The following is a 19430-nucleotide window of genomic DNA, read 5'->3' as shown; positions in this document are numbered from 1 at the left end:
TGATAGCTGTTTCTATAAGCGAATAGGTTTATAAGCAGTGTGAAATAACGTGAAAGAATAATGAACATTAACGCTAACCGGTTGGAGCAGAAAAAGGGGCGATAAGGCAAGAGGGCTTTCTGACAGCAGCAATGAGTAAACACCAAGTGATATAGAAATGTACGAACGCGAAAAGTTGTGCAGCCTAAGTAGGCAGTATACAGGGGTAATTGCGCGGAAGGCACTCAGCATGCCCTGGAGGTAGTTTTGAATGAAAACAGAGAAATCCTCTGAAATCGCGGGTATCAGATGAGCTCGGCACAGAAATAAATGTGTTTACATTCTTCAATCGATAGCACGACAAAGCAACACGTCTGACAAGAGTAAACTAAAATGTTGCTTACGCCCGTTTAAGACAAGCTAGCAGACCAATTCGGGGAATCGTAGACGAAGGAAATCGTAAGACGAGCCGACTTTGTATAGTGCATATGATACTCTGCTGGCATCTGTAACTGCCCTGTAACAGGCAGACAATTGAAGACACAACTTATGTGCAAAGTTTCATGCGAAGATGGACAGTTCGCGGAAATGTTGGTGGTAGTATTTGGAAGGTTAGTAAACGTTAAGCGATAGCAGAAAAACGGAGAGGAATGTGGAAACAAAAAGGTGTTATGATAAACAGATATGAGCCATGATACTGGAAGCAGTCCAAAAATAGAAGTAACCGCTAGTTATTTTCGATTAGTATGGGGAATCGACAGCGATCGGCACTTTGGCTGCCGACGCTTGTCCCAGGATCAATTCATACGCCGTATCATGCATGTTTCAGTGGTTGAATGGTACTAGAGATTTACTCAACTAGTAAGACAGCTTTTACTGTACTACAGCTTTTCTGTAGAGAATCTCGCTGTCCGTCCTGGGTTGAGCTACCCACCTAATGTGTAGGACCGGTTGCCAGTTACCACACTTTTTAACTTTCTTGTTCAGTTTTCAACGTACCTGTTTAGTTCCGCCACTAAAGTTATGAAATAAACTGCGCACTGAACCGAAGCTGTGGAGTGCTGTCATTTTTCATTATTGGCTTCTACCAAAGTCTAACCTTAGCCCGGGGCTTGAGATTTATTTACCTGATTTTTTAGCTGATGGTGAGACAACAGTCCACAGCGTGCCCGTCTTCGGTCGGTTACTTCTGTCTGAACGCTGAGAGCTGTGTGCACCTTAGATATTCGCAACATGTTAGCCTTAGGTCCACATCCTTCCTTAGTTTTCGTCCTACTTGGTAGGACTTTCATGAGATATCCAGATGTAGCTTTACACAGTCAAGCAGTTTTGTTCGACACCCGTTGCTGGCGATGATGATGATCACCTTGTCCACAATTGCTCTTGATCCTTCCCTATTTCTCCAAACACACGATGTCCATGTTGCTCATCATATTCGGTTTATTCCTTCTACAGATTGTCTTCGGTCGGTGGTTGATAGAAGGATATCCAAATGTGGTTCTTTTCGATATTGGGTCTTCCGCATGGCGCATTGATTCGTGGAAAAAAGATTTATGGGAATCGTGTAATATCGGCATCCCGGTTCAAGATAGCGAATGCAATGATGCGCTCATTTTCGGCGCATTGGTCGCATGGTTCCTCGGTGAGGTGAGCTGCACGGGATGTTCACTTCACTTAGTGATTCATTTCTGGTCGTTTTTATATTAAAGCCCGCAACTAATAATTTGTATACATGCGTGTGAATGGACCTAACATGGGACCCCGGCATTGTGGTACATCGCTCATGTTACTTCCGGGGAATCGCGATGTCATTCAGAGTCTGTTGATGTGTGGTTGCTTCGGTGTAGCAACTTGAAACTGTCCCAAAAACTACCGAACCTGCTTACTGCGTGGTTGCACAGTAGAATCAAATATATTTTATATCTGTTATCTGATTATAATACTCCTCGACAGTGTGCCAAAGTTTTCAGTGCTAGGTTTTCATGGTAAATGAGTTACGGCTGCCCTGAGAGTGGAGTGACCACTGCAGGATCACCAGGCTTGAGGATTACCACAGTAAATATAGTGATTATCCAAGAAAGCTTACGTGTACAGCGGGATTACTTCTACCGAGTGAATACTTCAGTTCCGAATCTCAAATCTTCCATCCTGGGCCACAAGTTACTGGCCATATTCTGTTGCAGTGATACTGCCTAATAATTGATTCACTTCGATAATATTTTCGATAAAATCTTTGATACACACTGCTATTAGGACCGACCATAAATTCAGTTTAATCGCGACATAACCAACTTCTGGGAATGTTACCGGGTGACTTCGTGATTCTACAAGGAGGCCCGTATAGAACCGTTAAGAAGTTATCAGCATTTCGACGGAAATTCGGAAATAACCTAAGGGCAGATAAGATAACGGAAAGCTAATGCATTTATTTCAGGAGAAATGCCTTGGATGAGGCCGCCGTTTACGAAACGCCTACGACTCCGAATGTTAAAAGTGATTTTCTGAAGGCTAGTCGCACTGCCTCTACCAGTCAGATTGCTTAGCTACTGCCCTGCATTTACAGGTGGGTTGGAGGTGTATTGTTTAGTGCGACAGTGGTGACGAACCAACATGACCAAAGATACAGTCTTGTCATCCTTTGTTTTTATGATGGAACGCATGTTGTTGAGTGTATCTCGCTTGGATTCGCTTTCTGCTAGTTACAACCAATGGAGAGAATAAATCTGCGCAAAGTGATACCATCGGTGGAAGTGTTTTCTCATCAATGTGGACGTTTTCCCAGTGCTACTGGAGCTGCTCGTTAGATCATTCAGTCTGTACCGTACACTTACCTCCTCGTTCGTATGAAATTCGCGCATGATTTTCACTAGTGATATCAGTCGGATCTTTAGCAGGGTTATCTCCAAACAAAAAAATGCGAATAAAGAACTCTGGCTGGAATTGTACCGGAGCGGGCGAGCGGTTTGCCTGGGAAACCTATTTCGACGTGTGTCTAGCACTGCTTCAATTCATCCTCAACCTACTTTTCTCATCAACATTGTTTTGCATTAAAATGTTGCAGGACCCCAGCTATGGTCGGTCTTTGGATAACCACCTGGCAGTTAACCTTACTTGTAGTTGTGTTAATCTTAGCTTGTTATGTGTAAGTATCTTGCCAGGCTGACGAATGTTCATGGATGATGAGAACGAAGTGTCATGATATTTTCATGAGCGAATCTTGAACGATTTCTACTTTTTTGCGGCCATAACGCCCTCAGTTTGTTGTTGGACCCAAAAGTGTGATAAACAACTAACACCTTCTAGGCTATACCAGCGATAGAGCTCTTTTATTTGATATTTTTGGAATGAAGAGACTACGTTGTTATTTAGTAGTGAAGCACGAAAGCTTTTATCGCAAAGAACATTCATGATGCATGGGTCACCCCTTCGGGATGGTATACATAAGCGTTGATCTTCATGCTGATACTTTATTATTGAAAACTAATGACGGTTATCCTTCAGCTATTATTGTCAATCAAATAACAAATCACTCATCCCAGTGAGATGGTAGAACTTCCTTGAGACACTCCAGGAAACGCCATCAGTCAGTATTGGCTCTATTTCTTCAATGCAACTCAGTTCTGTACAAGAACATCGGTCTGCATTTTCTCGTAGTTCGCTTCCTGGAAGTAAAGTTGATATACAGTCAGTTCATCAGTCACAAAGTGACTGAACTGGATGGTCATTGGCGTATAGCCACCTTTCTCAATGGGTATGTTAAGCAACTGAGAAACACTACGTTCCACCCGACAGAATATCCACGTTTTTGTTTTCCTGTAAGTTCTCTCTTTCATGCCATTCTTCGGTATGGATCCACAATAACTGCCATTTTCCTCTCGATTCGCCAGCGTAGCTAACCAACCGTGCAACTTTGAACTATCTTTTCAACCAACTTGTATCTCAAGTTTTTTTTATTTCAAGTTTTGTGCGCAACTCGAGCGTTGTGAACCCTCTCCGCGCCCTCCCGTAATTGCACACTTCCATGAATGGCTAACCAGCGTCGGCCTGGTTTTCACAAGGACACGTCATTTAGATGTGGCCACCGTGTTCACAACCCATGCAACACTCTTGGGCCGATACAACCAACTTTATCTCAAGTCTTCTTTATTTCAAGTTTTGTGCGCAACTCGAGCGTTGTGAACCCTCTCCGCGCCCTCCCGTAATTGCACACTTCCATGAATGGCTAACCAGCGTCGGCCTGGTTTTCACAAGGACACGTCATTTAGATGTGGCCACCGTGTTCACAACCCATGCAACACTCTTGGGCCGATACCTGTGTGCCTCCTCCGTTGATCTGTACAACAACTTACCCAACTTCGATTTGGACAAGGTGAGCTAATCAATGAGCTAAGCTAACTATCCGTACCTCAGTTGTGGTCTGTTACACAAACTGCACTTATTTAACTTGAGCCACTGGTACATCGCTTTCCTTGTGTTGTCTGTACGGACCATCGACAATCAAGCTTTGAAACCGGTAGCTATGTAAGACGTTTACGTTAGATGCACACCATAAGTATAATCCTATTCGTCCCAATAACTTTATTTTGCTTAGAGTCAAATACAGCATTCATCCAACCGAATATGCCGGACAATGGCCGCTTCGTGCTTCCCTTAAGGGTCCTCATACGCGAAGAATTCAGTCGACACAGTCCTAAACTTGCAAATGATATTTTAAATCCACCTGTTTCTAATTTGGCATGGTAATGAGACATGGAAAGTCTGGGAGCAGGTCTACCTTATGGGTTCCAATAAGGACGAAACCGGTAATGGACTGTCTAAGAGTTCACATTATCCTCATTTGCAGTATTGTATCAAGGTAAGTGCAATATTTGTGTTCTTGATAGGTAGTCAATGCGAGTAGCCGCCAGCTCTCAGTTTACACTTCTATAATATTCAGCGAAGAGTTGATCTACATTGGGCCCCCTCTCCACCAGTCGCGTAGCCTACATTTTTCACACTTGGAAACCGCGCGCATTGATCTCATGCCAGAGTTGGCCTCTATTGGTAGTCCCTTCGCGTGGACAAAATGTCTCCTTCAAGCTCCCAAACAACCAACCTTACGCGGTATTGCTTAGTTTTCACATATACAGTAAATCTTGGACAAATACATTAATTTGCATACCTGTTTGGTTTTGATGAGAGACTCACCTGAAACCCAATTGAATATCTCGTTTATCATGTTCTTAAGCAGCTAAATGTGCTGCCCCAGGCCACATGATTCGTTGGGTACGATATTTAACATATCGCGATACATGTATAAACGTAGTACGCTACTCATAAGGCTGCTGAAAACTCTTCGGCAACACACAAGCATCCGCGATCATATGGCTAGGGTTCGAGCCCACCCTGTCTTGCTGCAGCACCTTAAATTTTGCAGTTGTGAAGCGTCTGATAAACGATAAAGCTAAATTATTTCGACCAAATAATATTGTTTGCATTACCACGTCGTCGGATCCAAGAAGAGCTATGTCGTCTACGTACTCGATATCTGTGAGTGAATGTCCCGGAAGCATTTCGACCCCACAGGAATTAAGGGCTGCTAGTGAGTCCTCCATAATCGTATCGTTGACGAAGTTGAGCTGGGAAGGCCTTGGCTAACACCATTTGATGTGATGAATTCAGTTGAGAGCTTCCCATAGACCTTCACGCTTCCGCGGGGGTTGGCATACAGCGTTTCAGGGAGGGTCAAGGGTTTACGGAGGATATCTATGCTCCACAGACACTATCATGATGCCTAACGGTCCATAAAGTCAAAGGCAGGTTCAAAGTCAAGGAAGACAACCATTGTTGGTTGCTGGAAATACTGTCGCTGTTTTAGAATCTGTCGGAGGGTGAATATACGATCGACACACCCTTTTGCAAGACGGAACTAAGCTTAGTTTTCACGGATCTGTCTTCCCTTGTGCTTGATCAAACCTTAAAGATAAGACCAGAAAACACCTTCGGTGCCACAGCTACCGGACTGATGCCACGGTGGTTTTCACGAAGATGGAAATAACTGTCGACATGCCTCATTCTGTTGGCACTTTCTCTTCGTTCCATTTCTCACCAATAAGCATTGTTAGGTGGGTCAATGGGGATTTTCGGCCTTCTCTGAAGAGGACTGGACGGAGACTGTCCGGAACCTGGGCCTTTTCACATTTCAGTACGGATATTTCGTACTTTATTTCTTCTTTCGAACAGCGAATAGGGTTTATATTCCATTTGCCCGTATGCGCTTTTTCCACAGACAGGGTGGCGGAAGACTAGCTAAACTCTGCTTCGAAGTGTTCGGTCCATCTCTCCAGTCGACGTTTTTGCGAGTGAACTAATGAACCACCTTCTTCAGTTATCATTTCACTGAACACTGCTTTCCTAGGGCCAGTCGACCGTATCAGATGATATAGGGCACGGCTGATTCCCGTAGCGAAAGCCTTCTCCATTTTCCGATCTTTCGATGTCCGCCAGAGCTCTTGGTCTTTCCTTAGGCTCTTCACTATTTGGCGTTTGACGGATTTGCATGTGCTGTCGTACTCGTTGCTTGCTGGTATAGCCTTCCTTGCATCAGTCATGGATAGCGATTTCAATGACATCCAGTGGTCTTTTGGTCGAATCGGAGTAGTCGGACAAACAGCACTGAACGCTGCTAACATAGCTCCTTTCACAATATGCCACGCTTTATCCATATGCTCACAGTCACCTTAGTATTGGTTTACTGTGGATGGTTGTTGGAATAGCTCAGATCGATACTGTTGAGCTATGGTAGTTCTTCGAAGATCGTGGATTGGCATGCTTCTTGCTGACTTGCAAGGGCCTGAAAGGAAACTAATTGTCAGGCGTGAACGCACCATGGGGAAACCAGTAATGTGCCCCAGAAGAAACGGCAGTCTTGAATTGTAGCTCTCCGGTGGCTGATGGTTGATTTGTAGTTGGTGGCTGCCAGAACACGCTATGCGAACGTTTATGCTGGAAGTTCGTTATGACCAGAATAAGTTCATGATTAGCATATAACTGGAGGAGTCGTTCTCCGTTATCTGTGCGACAAACATTGACTCCGAATCGACTGCCCTGGTGTGGTCCCAAGGAGCCCAGACGACCGAATAAGGCACTTATATAGCCCCCAATGATCACAATATCAATGCTTCTTGCTTGACGAATGATCCTGGATAACTCCTGATAGGAAGTGTCCTTTTCAGCATTCGAACTGTAGTCCTTTAGGGCATAAGCCGACACTTCGAATGGGCACCGTGTTTTATGTCGAGGAATTGAGCTTGATTGAGCTGGATAACCGGACGGGGCAAAGACGACTGTTCACTGAGATCCAAAACCAATAAAGCACGTTCAGCTCTGGGCTGAGTGCAACTCCCACGCGATATATTCTACGAGTTAGTACTTCTGGATCACCGAACACACAAAGGGAGAAATGTAAAAAAGCTGAGTTAATCGTTGGCGCTTTGAGATGTATAACCACCCCTGAGTCTTGTATGCGTGTTTCGGAGACGCAACATACATCAATTTTAAGGGAGTATAAGGTTTCAGCGAGCATTGCCTGTTTGGCAATTCGACATAGTACGGGCGGGTGTTAAATGTTCCTGCGTTGAAAATATCTCGTGGATTTAGCAATGTTATTTTGTTTGTTGTTAATAGACAGCGGGGAGCATAAGGCCCATTGTTAGGTTAATGACAGTCAAATGAGCCAGCAACGTAAAAAAGATAATCGTTCAGCTTTAGATGCCTAGCTGCCACGCCACCCGAAGGACGCACGAGGTCTGGGATACTGCCAGGTTGCCCAAGCGTAGGCAGAAATCTAAGTGTAGAGGTCAAGTTCAAACCACAGACCTTCCGGTCAGGAAATTTGCACTCTTAGCACTGAGCCACTTCGCCCGCAGCGTCTGTTTATGTGGTGGGAAGGAGTTGGAGAAGAGCGTCGGTGGACACACTGTGCAGGCAAACGATACTCCCCGGTTGCTCAGGTCGAGAAACGGGGTTTGATTTGGGTACCCCACCTTTGACCCAAAATTCTGACTCAAGGCGGTAGAAGGATCTGGAGTTTTGTTTTGGAACCGTGCCCTCTGCCTCTGCCTCAAAATTCTAACTTGCGTAGCTGCGGGTATTAGGGGTTTCCTTGGTTCCCTTATCGGAAGAACATGAGGGAAGGTAGCATCGCTGTTTCGATGAATATGGACATGCTATTCGCCCGTGGGAAACACCTTATTGCCTTCACATTGCTATCGCAGAGGACAGTAAGATTTTACTCCCAAACCGCCCCACAGTACGGAGTTTCGGTGCTCTTAGTTTGGCTGCTTCCCTTTGGCCTTTCTGCCAAGGTTGCATCTTGTGGAACAAAGTTCCAGCCAATGTAACCAGTAGGATCACTGAGCACTCAAGCCTGACCACCGTGTCAAGGTTGCGGCTTTAGTTCATGACTGGGTAGTTTGAAACCCGAATCCCATGCTTGCGGAATCTCACCTCAGACTCAGTATGATGGACACCTTGTGCCTGATGTGCGAGTCTTGACTGTGCTAACGCTTACCGCGCCATAAAGAGCATTCAGCACTGTTTGCCCTTTAGTCTTCACACGTGTGTTTCCATACCAAAATTTTTACATACGTTGAAATTCGTCTTATCTGACTGGAACTGTTGGTGGTATGACTAAATGAGACGTTACTCATATGAGACGTTATCTCATGTTCTTCTGTAACCCTTTCACTTTAATCGCTTGCATTCACTTTTTATTTCTGTGGCCATGCTCTTCAAAAATAAACGATAGTACTATGAAAATCTGTCTATGTGGAAAGCTGTGTCAGTCCCGTTAGTCTAGACAAAGACGATACTTCTCTGGATTGAGAGAACCGGAACATCTTTTGTGAACCTTCGTCACTTGCGGTACAGACGTTGCCTGGCCGCTGTGCGCTGACGAAGTAAACAAACCCTCAGTGTCTGACTATTGACCTCCTCGGAGCATTGTCGGGGTCTGGTAGAAGCATCGGACTAGTAGTGCTGGTTTTTGGAGGAAATAACTGGCCTACGATGGATGAACTGGTTACACTTCATAGGTTGGTTTGACCACGAGCTTTGTATTCCAGTCGACCGCCTTGCCGATTTCGGACAACTACGCGAAGGGTGGAAACGAGCTACGGGAGGTCAAGTGGTAAATTGGCAGCGGAGGATAGAAGCCATTACCGGCAAAACCTCAGCGACACTGGCTATTGGATGGAGAACCCGGGATGGCACACATCAATAGGTAGAGGCATTATCAGACATGACCCGATCGCGCACACGTATCCAAGCTAGTGCCTTCAATATACATCTCCCTTCCCGATCCCCAAACTGAAAAGCCCACTGACACCCCCTGTAGCTACCGCCTCCAATGTGTAACTATCTACCTCATCTCCCCAGACCGTTGGTGGATGGAAGTGTGACGGTTATAACCATGATACAACATGTACACGGTTTTTGCAGCTGATGATGATGATGATGATGAGTCTTGCAGCATCACTCCGCAGTTTGTAGGTGTGAAACGCAAATCATGGGGCAATGCTATACTGGTTGCTTAATATTTACTGTCTTACACGTAGAGCTTCGTTTTCACATCCATAGAGCAAGGTAGCTTCACACAAAGTGCTATAAACACATCTTCCGTAAACCGGGCTAATTTCTCGACGTTAATAAAACGGAGATTCAGATACACCGGTTTATTTCATCCTTAAAGCCATTTGCGGTGGAGCAGCTATCAAGGTAAACATATTTACCGGCCAGATCACGTGGACCCATTTAGGTTTGGAGCGTGTGTTTGATTTGGCCAGCTTCTTACCGTCTACCGTTCTTTGAATAGAAGTTTAGGTCAAACCAATGGATGAAATTTGCATGCACACAATACCGTGCTCATATTTCAGGTAACGAAGTTGTTCCTCTGTAATAACTTGACACGATCTAAGTCTCAAATGTCACATAGGTCTTTAAGAAATTGGTCTATAGCGAGATGGCACAAACTTGTTGAACTTTGAACCAAAAAGTGGACGATGCAGCACTTCAGATCCGGTTTTGCTTAAATGAATGCTTAGGGTTCTGCATGTGTTTTCTTATCAAATGTGGACGGACCTGTGTTAAAGTTGGTTAACTTTAATACGCACGTTTGCCCCTCTCCTAAGTTTACTCATAATAATCTACCGTCCTCATGCGCGTTTCGTTTATTACCGTATCCTCGTCCCTTTTGACCGTATGCATAGCCGGATAATTTTCAGGATTGAGTGCAAGCGTGCAACCGTTTATTAATCTCTTATGGTATTTTGTACCGAGTAAATATGTGATAAGCTGAATTAGGGACAGGTTTCGTAGATGTCACCACGTGAGTTCATCTGTTCGCCTACCTTGGTCGTCCTCCGTACCTGTACTTTTACCTATCATTGCCGTTTTTTCACACTAGGAAGCCGGCGATCGAAATATCTACCATCGCTACTGCCTCGAGCGTGCTGCTGTTCATTGTGCCCATGTGTTCACCACTGTCAGCAAGATTACTGGTTTGGAGAGCAAATATCTGTTGCGACGGGAGCCGGATGTGATCACACCAAACGGCCTGAATGTTATCAAGTTTGCCGCTCTACATGAGTTTCAAAATCGTCATGCATTAGCCAAAGAAAAGTTAAATCAATTTATCCAAGGTCATTTTTACGGGTAAGTTCTTACGTTCTCTTTGACCTTTTGGATCTCATCTACTTGTTTGTTTCAGCCCGAGCTCATGAATGCATTTCTCATCTCTCTACAGACACTACGATTTTGATTTGGACAAAACATTGTACTTTTTCATCGCTGGACGCTACGAATTCCAAAATAAGGGCGCTGATATATTCATCGAAGCACTGGCGCGTTTGAATCATCAGCTGATAGTAAGTGGCCACTGCTTTCATCTTAAGTCTGTTTTTCGACTCGGTTCACCGTAATTCAGAGGAGGAGGGGGAGCCGGATGCGATGTGAATTTATGTGTAATTGTTCCATCGCGTGCCCGCATGGCACAAATAATCGTGACCGCTTTTGTGTGGTCAGAATAAATTAGGTTTTTGCCGCTGCTACTGCTGCCGATCACAGGGAAACCAATAAGCGTCGGCCGCACGTGCAGAAGCTTAGAAAACAAATATAAACATGGCATCCTTGGGCTGAAAGGCTCTCGTACAGCCCATGGGAAGGCCGTACTCTTTTACGTAGAGAGAAGTACTACTCTGCGTTTTTTAAATGAGAATTAGGGACACCAAATAACAAACACCATCAAGGAGAACCCGATCGCAGCCCCTGCCCACCGAATAAGCGTTCTCTTGAGTGAGCCACCTTGCTGTAATCATAGGACCACGGATTTATCTCCTGAATTTCACCCGCGGATTGCACCCGGCTTGGCAGATAAAAAACTGAAAAAATGAGCAACGTACGTATCATTGGGAGTCAGTAGCAGTATCCGTTTCGCGAATCTACATGGGGATTCAACCCGCATTTGATGGGCGCTGCCATTCAGCTGTGAGCAGTCGGTCAGTATTGTGGTCAACTTGCACTTGGACGCTATCATCCAAAAAAACATCTAGACCATTGACTACTTGTATGCCTATGAAAGTGGGTTGCATATTTCTGCGAACATATATTTGGTCGTTTCCCTTATTTGGCAATCTTCTCGAGGGCTGTTAGGCAGGAATCCACGCGGATCCCACTATACCGCACGTCTTTAGGCGCTGCTACGGCCGAGAAGCCTGGCCCGCTCGACGTTGGCCCAAAATTCGGGACGTTTGCCGGTCCGGCATCAGGACGAGATCTGATTGGTCAAAAATCTGGACCCAACAGCCAATCATGACCCAGTATTGGCCGAATGCCGGTTGCCAATGGAGCTCCAGAACGCGTCAGAAATTCCAGAAAGTTATAGCCGCTTACGCTATATATACGAAGCGCTGTACAACTGTTCCTGATTTCGTTTTGGGCGTTAATAGACCTTTTGCACCTTTGGTGTTTGTTTTGACGTGAACGCTAGCCTGGGAGGCTCAGACCGAGAACTAAGCTGAGAAAAATACCGTTACAACAAGGGCCCTCTGCGACTTCGCTACGCCAGAAAGCTTGTACTTATAAGTAGCGGGCTTTGCATCACACATGTGCATTTTTGTGTCCTTCGATCAATCGTCCTAACCCGCGTCACTGTGCCATTTGTCGCCCGATCAGCTGGGTGGACTTTTCAGTTTTAGGTCGTATCGCAGCTAGTTGTGAAACTAATATGAGAAAAAGCAAAATGCACCGATGTGATTTTTCGGATGTGAAAGTCATATTGTTCCGTCCTCGTGTCCGTTTTCGGACTCTTACTGAACTGCGACGTTACATCGATTTTCACCCATTCGTTCTCTTGTGTTGGAACGGAACATCCTACAGTAGCTTGATGCCATCCAACGTGCCTGTCGGTTGGGAAGTAACGTCACATGTGGGGTATTTTCGGGCTTCAGATATTGCCAAAGTTTTCACCAGTGACTCATGACCTCTTCGATTGAACTGGCTGAGAAGGACTATACTATCAGTTCGGTAGCAGTTAGGCAATTATACTGGTGTCAGATAACCCATGTTAACTCGTTTAGTGCGAAAGCTCGAGTGTCCACAGAACTGAGCGATGATTCCTCCGCATACTGAGACGCAGGCATGTGCTCAAATGAGACCTGTTGTCCTGTACGCCTCTTTACCAGATGTTGGCTGTAATGTGGTCAGTATGTCCCCGGTTGATTGAAGGTCTGTGGATGCTGTAAAGTGGTATCGAGCAGGAAGTCTGTTATCTACACAGGATGTCAGGATGCGTTCTCCATTGTCGGTGGGTTATATATCGTCAGTATCGACTTCCTAGACTACTTTCGTCAAACCTATGTTAATTTTAGCGTTCATGTCTCCAGCAAGTATCACATTTGTGTTCGCACCATCGTGGGATCAACTAATTCAATTTTGAAGTTCGGTAGGACATATAGGTGAACTTTGTTCTACACAGCATATGTTAGGTTTCGCTACGATATGATCTCAAATGCCACAGTTACCTCTAGGTGGCACCATACGAAGATGCACAATACAATGAGGTTCTAAGGACATTGAGGCTAATGACAGACATGCTGCGGTACGCGTCAATCACCGCAAATTAATGGTGCGATTTTTTCGACTCAAAACCCTTCTCTTGTTACAGTCGACACGATATTCAAGATACTGAAGTGTATTCTCTTGACATAAACTGATTATGAGGTTGCTGACTGAAACATGAGGTGGATTTCGTACAACCCATTCAGTTCAGGAATGTCAAAAGTAAGAGATCCAGTTATGTCAAGACTGATTTCCGTTTACCCGCAATTTATTGCCTTGTGATTGCACACTATATACGCTTGCTCCATGTATTTCTGTCGGATCCTCATCTCGAGCAGTACCTTCCTTTTTGGCGTGATCGTACGTGGCTCACAGATTTCAACTTACCATGCTTGTTTTGTTTTGCTTTGTTTTTTTTCGATTTCTTCAGCAAGCTCAGAGTGACATCACCGTTGTCGCGTTCCTCATTTTCCCCGCACAAACGAACAGCTTCAACGTCGACTCTTTTCGTGCGCAAGCTATTGTGAAACAGTTACGCGAGACTGTAAATTCCATTCAAGGTGACATGGGTCATCGGCTTTTTGAAGTTTGTCTTCGTGGTCGTATACCACAAGGCTCAGACATTTTAACACAGGTAAGTATCGTTTTGTGGAGGTTTGGGTTAAGAATTTTCAACAAGACATTGTTAAAGTGAATTTCCCACTTGCACTGGATGACTGTTTATCCTGATTCCATTCATTTAGGATGATATATATCGTTTGAAACGCTGTATATACGCCGCCCAGCGAAACAACTTACCACCGATCTGTACGCACAATGTTGTCCAAGACAATATTGATCTGGTGTTGTGTAATCTGCGACGATGTCAGTTGTTCAATGGACGCAACGACCGAGTCAAGGTGAGTATGGAATTGCTGGTTTTGACCACATCACATGCTACTTACAGCGAATTTCTCCAAGAGGCTATTTAGTTGACCCTAAGTATATCCGGTGTCACTTCTGTCTACGAAGCACAGTCAGCAGAAAGGTCCGAGCATATCGTTATTAAATTCTTGTTATACTGTTTGACCCCATGTGTTTCACGATGGCTAATCAACTTGTCATTGGAGTCGCTCTAGAGCTTCGGGCATCGGCATCTCAAAATCCCAGAATAAACAGTCTTCTTAATTTAGTCACATGCTCTTTTGTCGAGATCTCCTCTACAATGGATCTCCTTGTTGTCCATGAAAAGTAGGCAGTCTATTAGGGTTGCCTGGTTTCCCTTCGGCTTGGCTGAGGAAGCGGTAAGTTGCAGCTACGAACCTGTGTTACTATGTTACTATAATTTTGCACGCATACAGGAGCGACCTATCCAAAAGGGAGTCCCTCTGCTGCAGCTATTCGTTTCCTTGCCGACAGCCATAATCCTACTTGTGACTCCCTGACGAGAGACCTCTCCAAATGAAATTCGGGTGAACCGTCTTCCCGTGGGGATCTCTGGAGATGGAAGTTTAAGGTCAACAGTTTGGATCCGCTAACCTAAGGATCACGTGACAGATCCTCATACTGACTTAGTGAAATAAGATAAGGAGAAGAACTTCTCGTACGACCTCAACTTAGTTATGTTTCTTAGAAAAGTCTGCGCATACACAAACTTTGTTGCGATGCTTGTGTGATTCCACATAATTGGTGTACTTATTGTGCCGATATCCGTTTAAACAATCTTTCTTGAATGACATGAGTGTTGGTACAATGTCTTGGCTACTAGCGTACAAGCACAATCAGCTATAGTGTCACAGTTTATGTGCTGTCTGGCTCCTATAAGTCTAAAAATGTCGGTGAAAATTCGGATGCTACGTATGGCTATTTCCAGCCTCAGTCCACAACCTTGGATCAGAGGGGTCTTGTGCATACTGCGCTTCCAGACGCAATGCACCCAGAAAATAGGCAACTAAGCATTTTCAGTGATAGCCGTTCTGTACTTGGTTCCAGTGACAGCCTTTCAGATGGTTGATTCCTGTGTGTGGCCCTCTCCTACTGATGTTATTTTGTGACCTTTGTGGGTTGTTCTAGAGAACTTCTGAACTTTGGGGACTAGACTTTGGGCACATTTCATTTCGTTTCGTCCGTACCAAGGTCCATAATACACAGAACACTTTCTTGACGAAACACACCACTATTGATAAGTTCTCGTCATTTTGAAAGTACTAGTTGTTCAACTCAGCTGAAGGGGTTTTGTTCTGGTAGTTCGGTGCTTTTTGTCATTCATGGTTGTATCAGTGTAGAAGCTACCATGGTTTGGTTTTCGACATACGTCCACTGATGACTCAGGAACTACACTTCTGTGCCTGGTTTATGCTGCACGTCCGAAAGAAATGATGCGTGGGTGATTGTTGTCTACCACTGCAAGCCTGCATGCTGTGAACTGCATATGTCGTTAACGGTTGTACATGTTTTTAGACTGTGGGTTTGGAGCGAAATAGTTTACAGAATGTGGCTAAGGCTGTGCCACACAACTATGCTTTTTTTTCACACATTTTTCACACTTTGTCTCGCGGTCATGTATTGATTTCAAACTGGGAAGATAGTTTGTCGGTTTATCATCATCATCATTGCCAGCTGTAATAGCCATGTACTTGCCGTACAGTGATTGTAGCTGCCACAGTTTCGTTCAGATGATTTGGGGAGGTGGGCCAGATAGCTTCGCATTGTCAGCTTCGCACTGTCAGTGGAGTTTTAATTGGGGGAACTGGAAGGGGAGCTATGCATCGAAGGCAATAGATCAGATGCATGAGCGACATTGAGGGCGCGACTGGGCCATGTCTGACGATGCTTCTAACCATCGATGTGGCCCGTTTCGGGGTCACCATCCAGGAAGACGGCAATGACCTGCGCAGCTGAGTTTGCTGGTATGTCGCTACTGGAATGTCGCTGGAATGTCTCTGGCTCTCTTCCACCTCTCACGTAATTGTGCGAAAAGGGCCCTTTGAGGAAGTCGGTCGAATGACATACGCAGCGCGCAGCCAAGCTAGCGCAACTTATGCAGTGTAATCAGTTCATCTATTGAGGATGAGTTATTTCTCCCGAATACCATTCGACCAAATTCAGCATTGCTGATCCGGTGTTTCCACCAGATTCGGTGGTTTATGGATGTGTAATGTTCTGTATCATGGCTCTTGCGTAACCGTCGGCTGAAATCTCAATACACGATAGTCAGCCTGCTTTGAACACAGATTCATTTGGTGTCCATATGTTCATCGGCTCAACCGTTTTGCAACACTTCCCTTTAGTTTCAGTGGCTTTTGACTGACTGCCCTTTATTGACCTAAATGACATCAATCCGTATCAATCATAGTGCCGTTCTGTGTTTTAGGTTATTTTCCATCCGGAATTCCTCAGTTCAACTAATCCTCTACTCCCGATGGACTACGAAGAGTTTGTTCGTGGCTGTCATCTTGGAGTCTTCCCTTCTTATTATGAACCATGGGGTTACACACCAGGTAGAATTTCATTTCTCCCACATACATTGCCCAGCTGGGCTGATACATGTTCTTTCTATTCCTCCGAATAGGGTTTGTTTACGTTTCCCACCTTTCCCTCCCATGTGCGTCAGTGTTTTGAGTAGGTGTAATGTAATCGTCACCTCCTAAATGAGGGTGAGTAGATAAGTAAAACTTTGCGGTCAAAACTAGAGGCTTTTATGCATGATACATGTGTGCACGACATACATGTAAGCTCGAGATAGCCCAATAGTTAAGATACGAAACCAGTAACTGGGTTGCCCTGATTTCGCAGGCTCTTCTGCTTCGGTAGCTTCGCGAGATGCCTATGCACCGAAAATCGCTACAACTGACATTATTATTATTATTATTGCTATTATGCAAGCATATTGAAAATTGCCTGTTTTGGAATGAATGCGATAGGAGTAAGTAGGATTCATCTTTGTTTTCGGTATGGCCAGTGCTCTCATGCTTCACCAGGTACTGAAACAAATCACTGACGAACTATATAGAGTTGGCAGATTGTTGGTGTAAAAACACTCAGCTGCCATGGAGAATTCTTCGAGGCCGGATTCCTTTTACTTAACGCGTAACAGATAAAAGGCCAAGAGGGTCCAGTCTATCAACTTTCTAACTTCCATAATTTATAGTTCAGCCACCGAACAGTTAAAACGGTTCTCTATGGCTTTCAGGTAACGGGAGAGCTCGCTGACTCGATGTTCTATTCTGCAACAAGGGGTGTTATGGGATGTTGCTCACCTAATAAGTCTAGCATTAAGGTGTCTTGCTATACTCAAGGTAATCGCTTGGGTGTCGAGCTGGATTAGGAGATTTCTTCATTCCGTGGTAACCTAGTTTTCCGAATTGATCATCCTCAGTCTACGATGTCCAGCCATGCCAATCGTTCCTCATAAATACCATCTACGAAAAGACTGTGACATTTCGGTTTTAGTTCATCATCGTGTCATATAAAGTGGGAATGTATTGTCGTGGTTGCTAGAATACTTTTGGTCATTTTAACTGTTTTTTGTTTAAATGACTTGAAAAGCCTATGGACTGATAGCAACAATCTTAAAAGTGATTATAACTATTCCCGTCACCCCTGACCTAGTTTACAATTTTCATTAAGCACGCTTCGAGGTGGGTTGCTACTGCAGCTGAACGATTCTGACGGACACAGTTCATTTCTATGCGCACCTGAACAATTATCCAATGATTTGAGGGCGAGATGGCTTAGGTGGTTAGAGCGCGAATTTACTGACCAGAAGGTTGGTGGTTTGAACCCGACCTCTGTCTCTCGACTTCCCCTGTCTAGGCTTGGACAACCTGGCAGTATCCCAGCCCTCGTGCTTCCTTCGAGTAGCATGGCAGCTAGGCACCGGAAGGGTATTACAGCTGAACGATCTATGGAACTCATTTAGTCACTTGGTTTGACTCATAGATGAAAGCAGTGATAAATAGGAATCCGGTTATCACGTGGAATCAACCTGTCAGATTTGTATGCAGGAAGGATATTGATTGACAAATGAAAATGATTGGCAAAGGGTTTGTTAGCGCATCTCTTGACCCAACTCACAAGTTCTTCATAGCACTAACGTGAAATCGCATAAAAAGACGGAACTCTTGTGAGAATTATGAAATGAAAGTGGATGACATTACAATGTCCAGATATGTTGATTGTTGAGGGTGGAGGAACGTTTGAGTTGTTAGTTGGTGTTTATGCTTACCTGGTGCAAGCTGTGATATTCAGTGTGTGGCTGTCTCCGCATCCTATTCCGCCAATGTGAATGAGTAAAAGCTGTGGTGACTGGAATGTTGTATCTGGGCCCACACCTTACACAGCTCGCACGTCTCAGTGCAGTGTGGTATGGTGGAAAATAAAGCACTTGTATGCTTGCAACTACCATGCCCAGAAGAAAATGGCTGACATTTCTTGCTGATCGTTTGCATTTTTACCGGTTGTTTGTCCTTGCTGTCATTTTACACCATTTTTGTATCAGAGCGTCATCCAGAAGTAAATTGTCTCAAATCATTTCGCCGTTGCCAGTTACAAAATCACAGTTTTAGGGGTGGAAAATCAATATTCCGAAAAACTGTAATGGTATTTGGGACTGCTAATTTCATCTGGTGAGCCAATTAACTTTGCTGTGTGGAGTCCCCTGGTGTTGATTTGATGTTTTACAATCAACTGTGGACGAAAGCTTCCTAGACAACTCTACAATCCTACATGTTCACGATAGTCACACGGGAATCCTATCCCACTGTTATTGGGACATTTATGACGGCTAACTTGCCCAATGCACATCAACACCTCCGCGAACGTGACCCTTCAATAAGGGGAGTGTCTCAAGCAATATTTTTTATCCTGTTTCTGGGACATGACGTAAATCCGTTCGTGGGTTTGCGCGTATGCGATCACGTTCGTAATTCACTCCCCGACATTGGAATGCAGACTGCTTGTTCCAATGTTTAACGCGATTGGCGGGAGTGTGAAAAATATTGATATGGTCTGAAAATGTGGATATGCTGTTGGATAATATTTTCGTTTATAATCGGGACCTAACAGTTGCAAACAGGTTCTTTTGGTAAAGTAAACATACCATCACGTCAGAGGACTAAGAAGTGCGGTTTTATTAAAATCACTTATCATTCATCAGCGACGATGCATTCAGCACTTTTATCTCTGCACAGCTTACTGATTTTTCAAGTAGCACCAAAGCGCCAAGCGAATAGAAGGCCTAGTGTCTTTCCTGCTGGAATTTTTAGAGTACCTGTGTGCTGCCAACCAGATGATGGATTCATCGGCTGTATCAATTCTGATTGCACGCACCCCTTTGTGTGTAAGTGGCAACGTACAACGCACCCACTTCACTGTCC

At 44.6% G+C, this 19430-nt stretch overlaps 2 protein-coding genes across 2 annotated transcripts in view; one reads left to right on the top strand and one right to left on the bottom strand.

Moving 5' to 3' along the window:
- T265_08924 (hypothetical protein) overlaps window positions 1-19430 on the top strand; it is a gene marked incomplete at both ends in the record, with an annotated part of 37600 nt that overhangs the window by 11371 nt on the left and 6799 nt on the right. Inside the window, 7 exons of the mRNA XM_009174863.1 lie at window positions 1435-1626; window positions 4133-4348; window positions 10424-10671; window positions 10763-10883; window positions 13505-13708; window positions 13818-13973; window positions 16427-16553. Coding sequence (XP_009173127.1) covers window positions 1435-1626; window positions 4133-4348; window positions 10424-10671; window positions 10763-10883; window positions 13505-13708; window positions 13818-13973; window positions 16427-16553 — 1264 coding nt within the window. The remainder of the gene's footprint in view (window positions 1-1434; window positions 1627-4132; window positions 4349-10423; window positions 10672-10762; window positions 10884-13504; window positions 13709-13817; window positions 13974-16426; window positions 16554-19430) is intronic.
- On the bottom strand, window positions 11638-15762 carry T265_08925 (hypothetical protein; the record flags this gene model as incomplete). Its single annotated transcript, XM_009174864.1, has 3 exons — window positions 11638-11791; window positions 11908-12005; window positions 15631-15762. The coding sequence occupies 3 exons, from the start codon at window positions 15760-15762 to the stop codon at window positions 11638-11640; spliced, it is 384 nt and encodes a 127-aa protein (XP_009173128.1).

The sequence above is a fragment of the Opisthorchis viverrini genome, assembly GCF_000715545.1.
Source record: "Opisthorchis viverrini unplaced genomic scaffold opera_v5_246, whole genome shotgun sequence".
Taxonomy (NCBI): domain Eukaryota; kingdom Metazoa; phylum Platyhelminthes; class Trematoda; order Opisthorchiida; family Opisthorchiidae; genus Opisthorchis; species Opisthorchis viverrini.
This window is presented reverse-complemented; position numbering and strand designations above follow the sequence as displayed.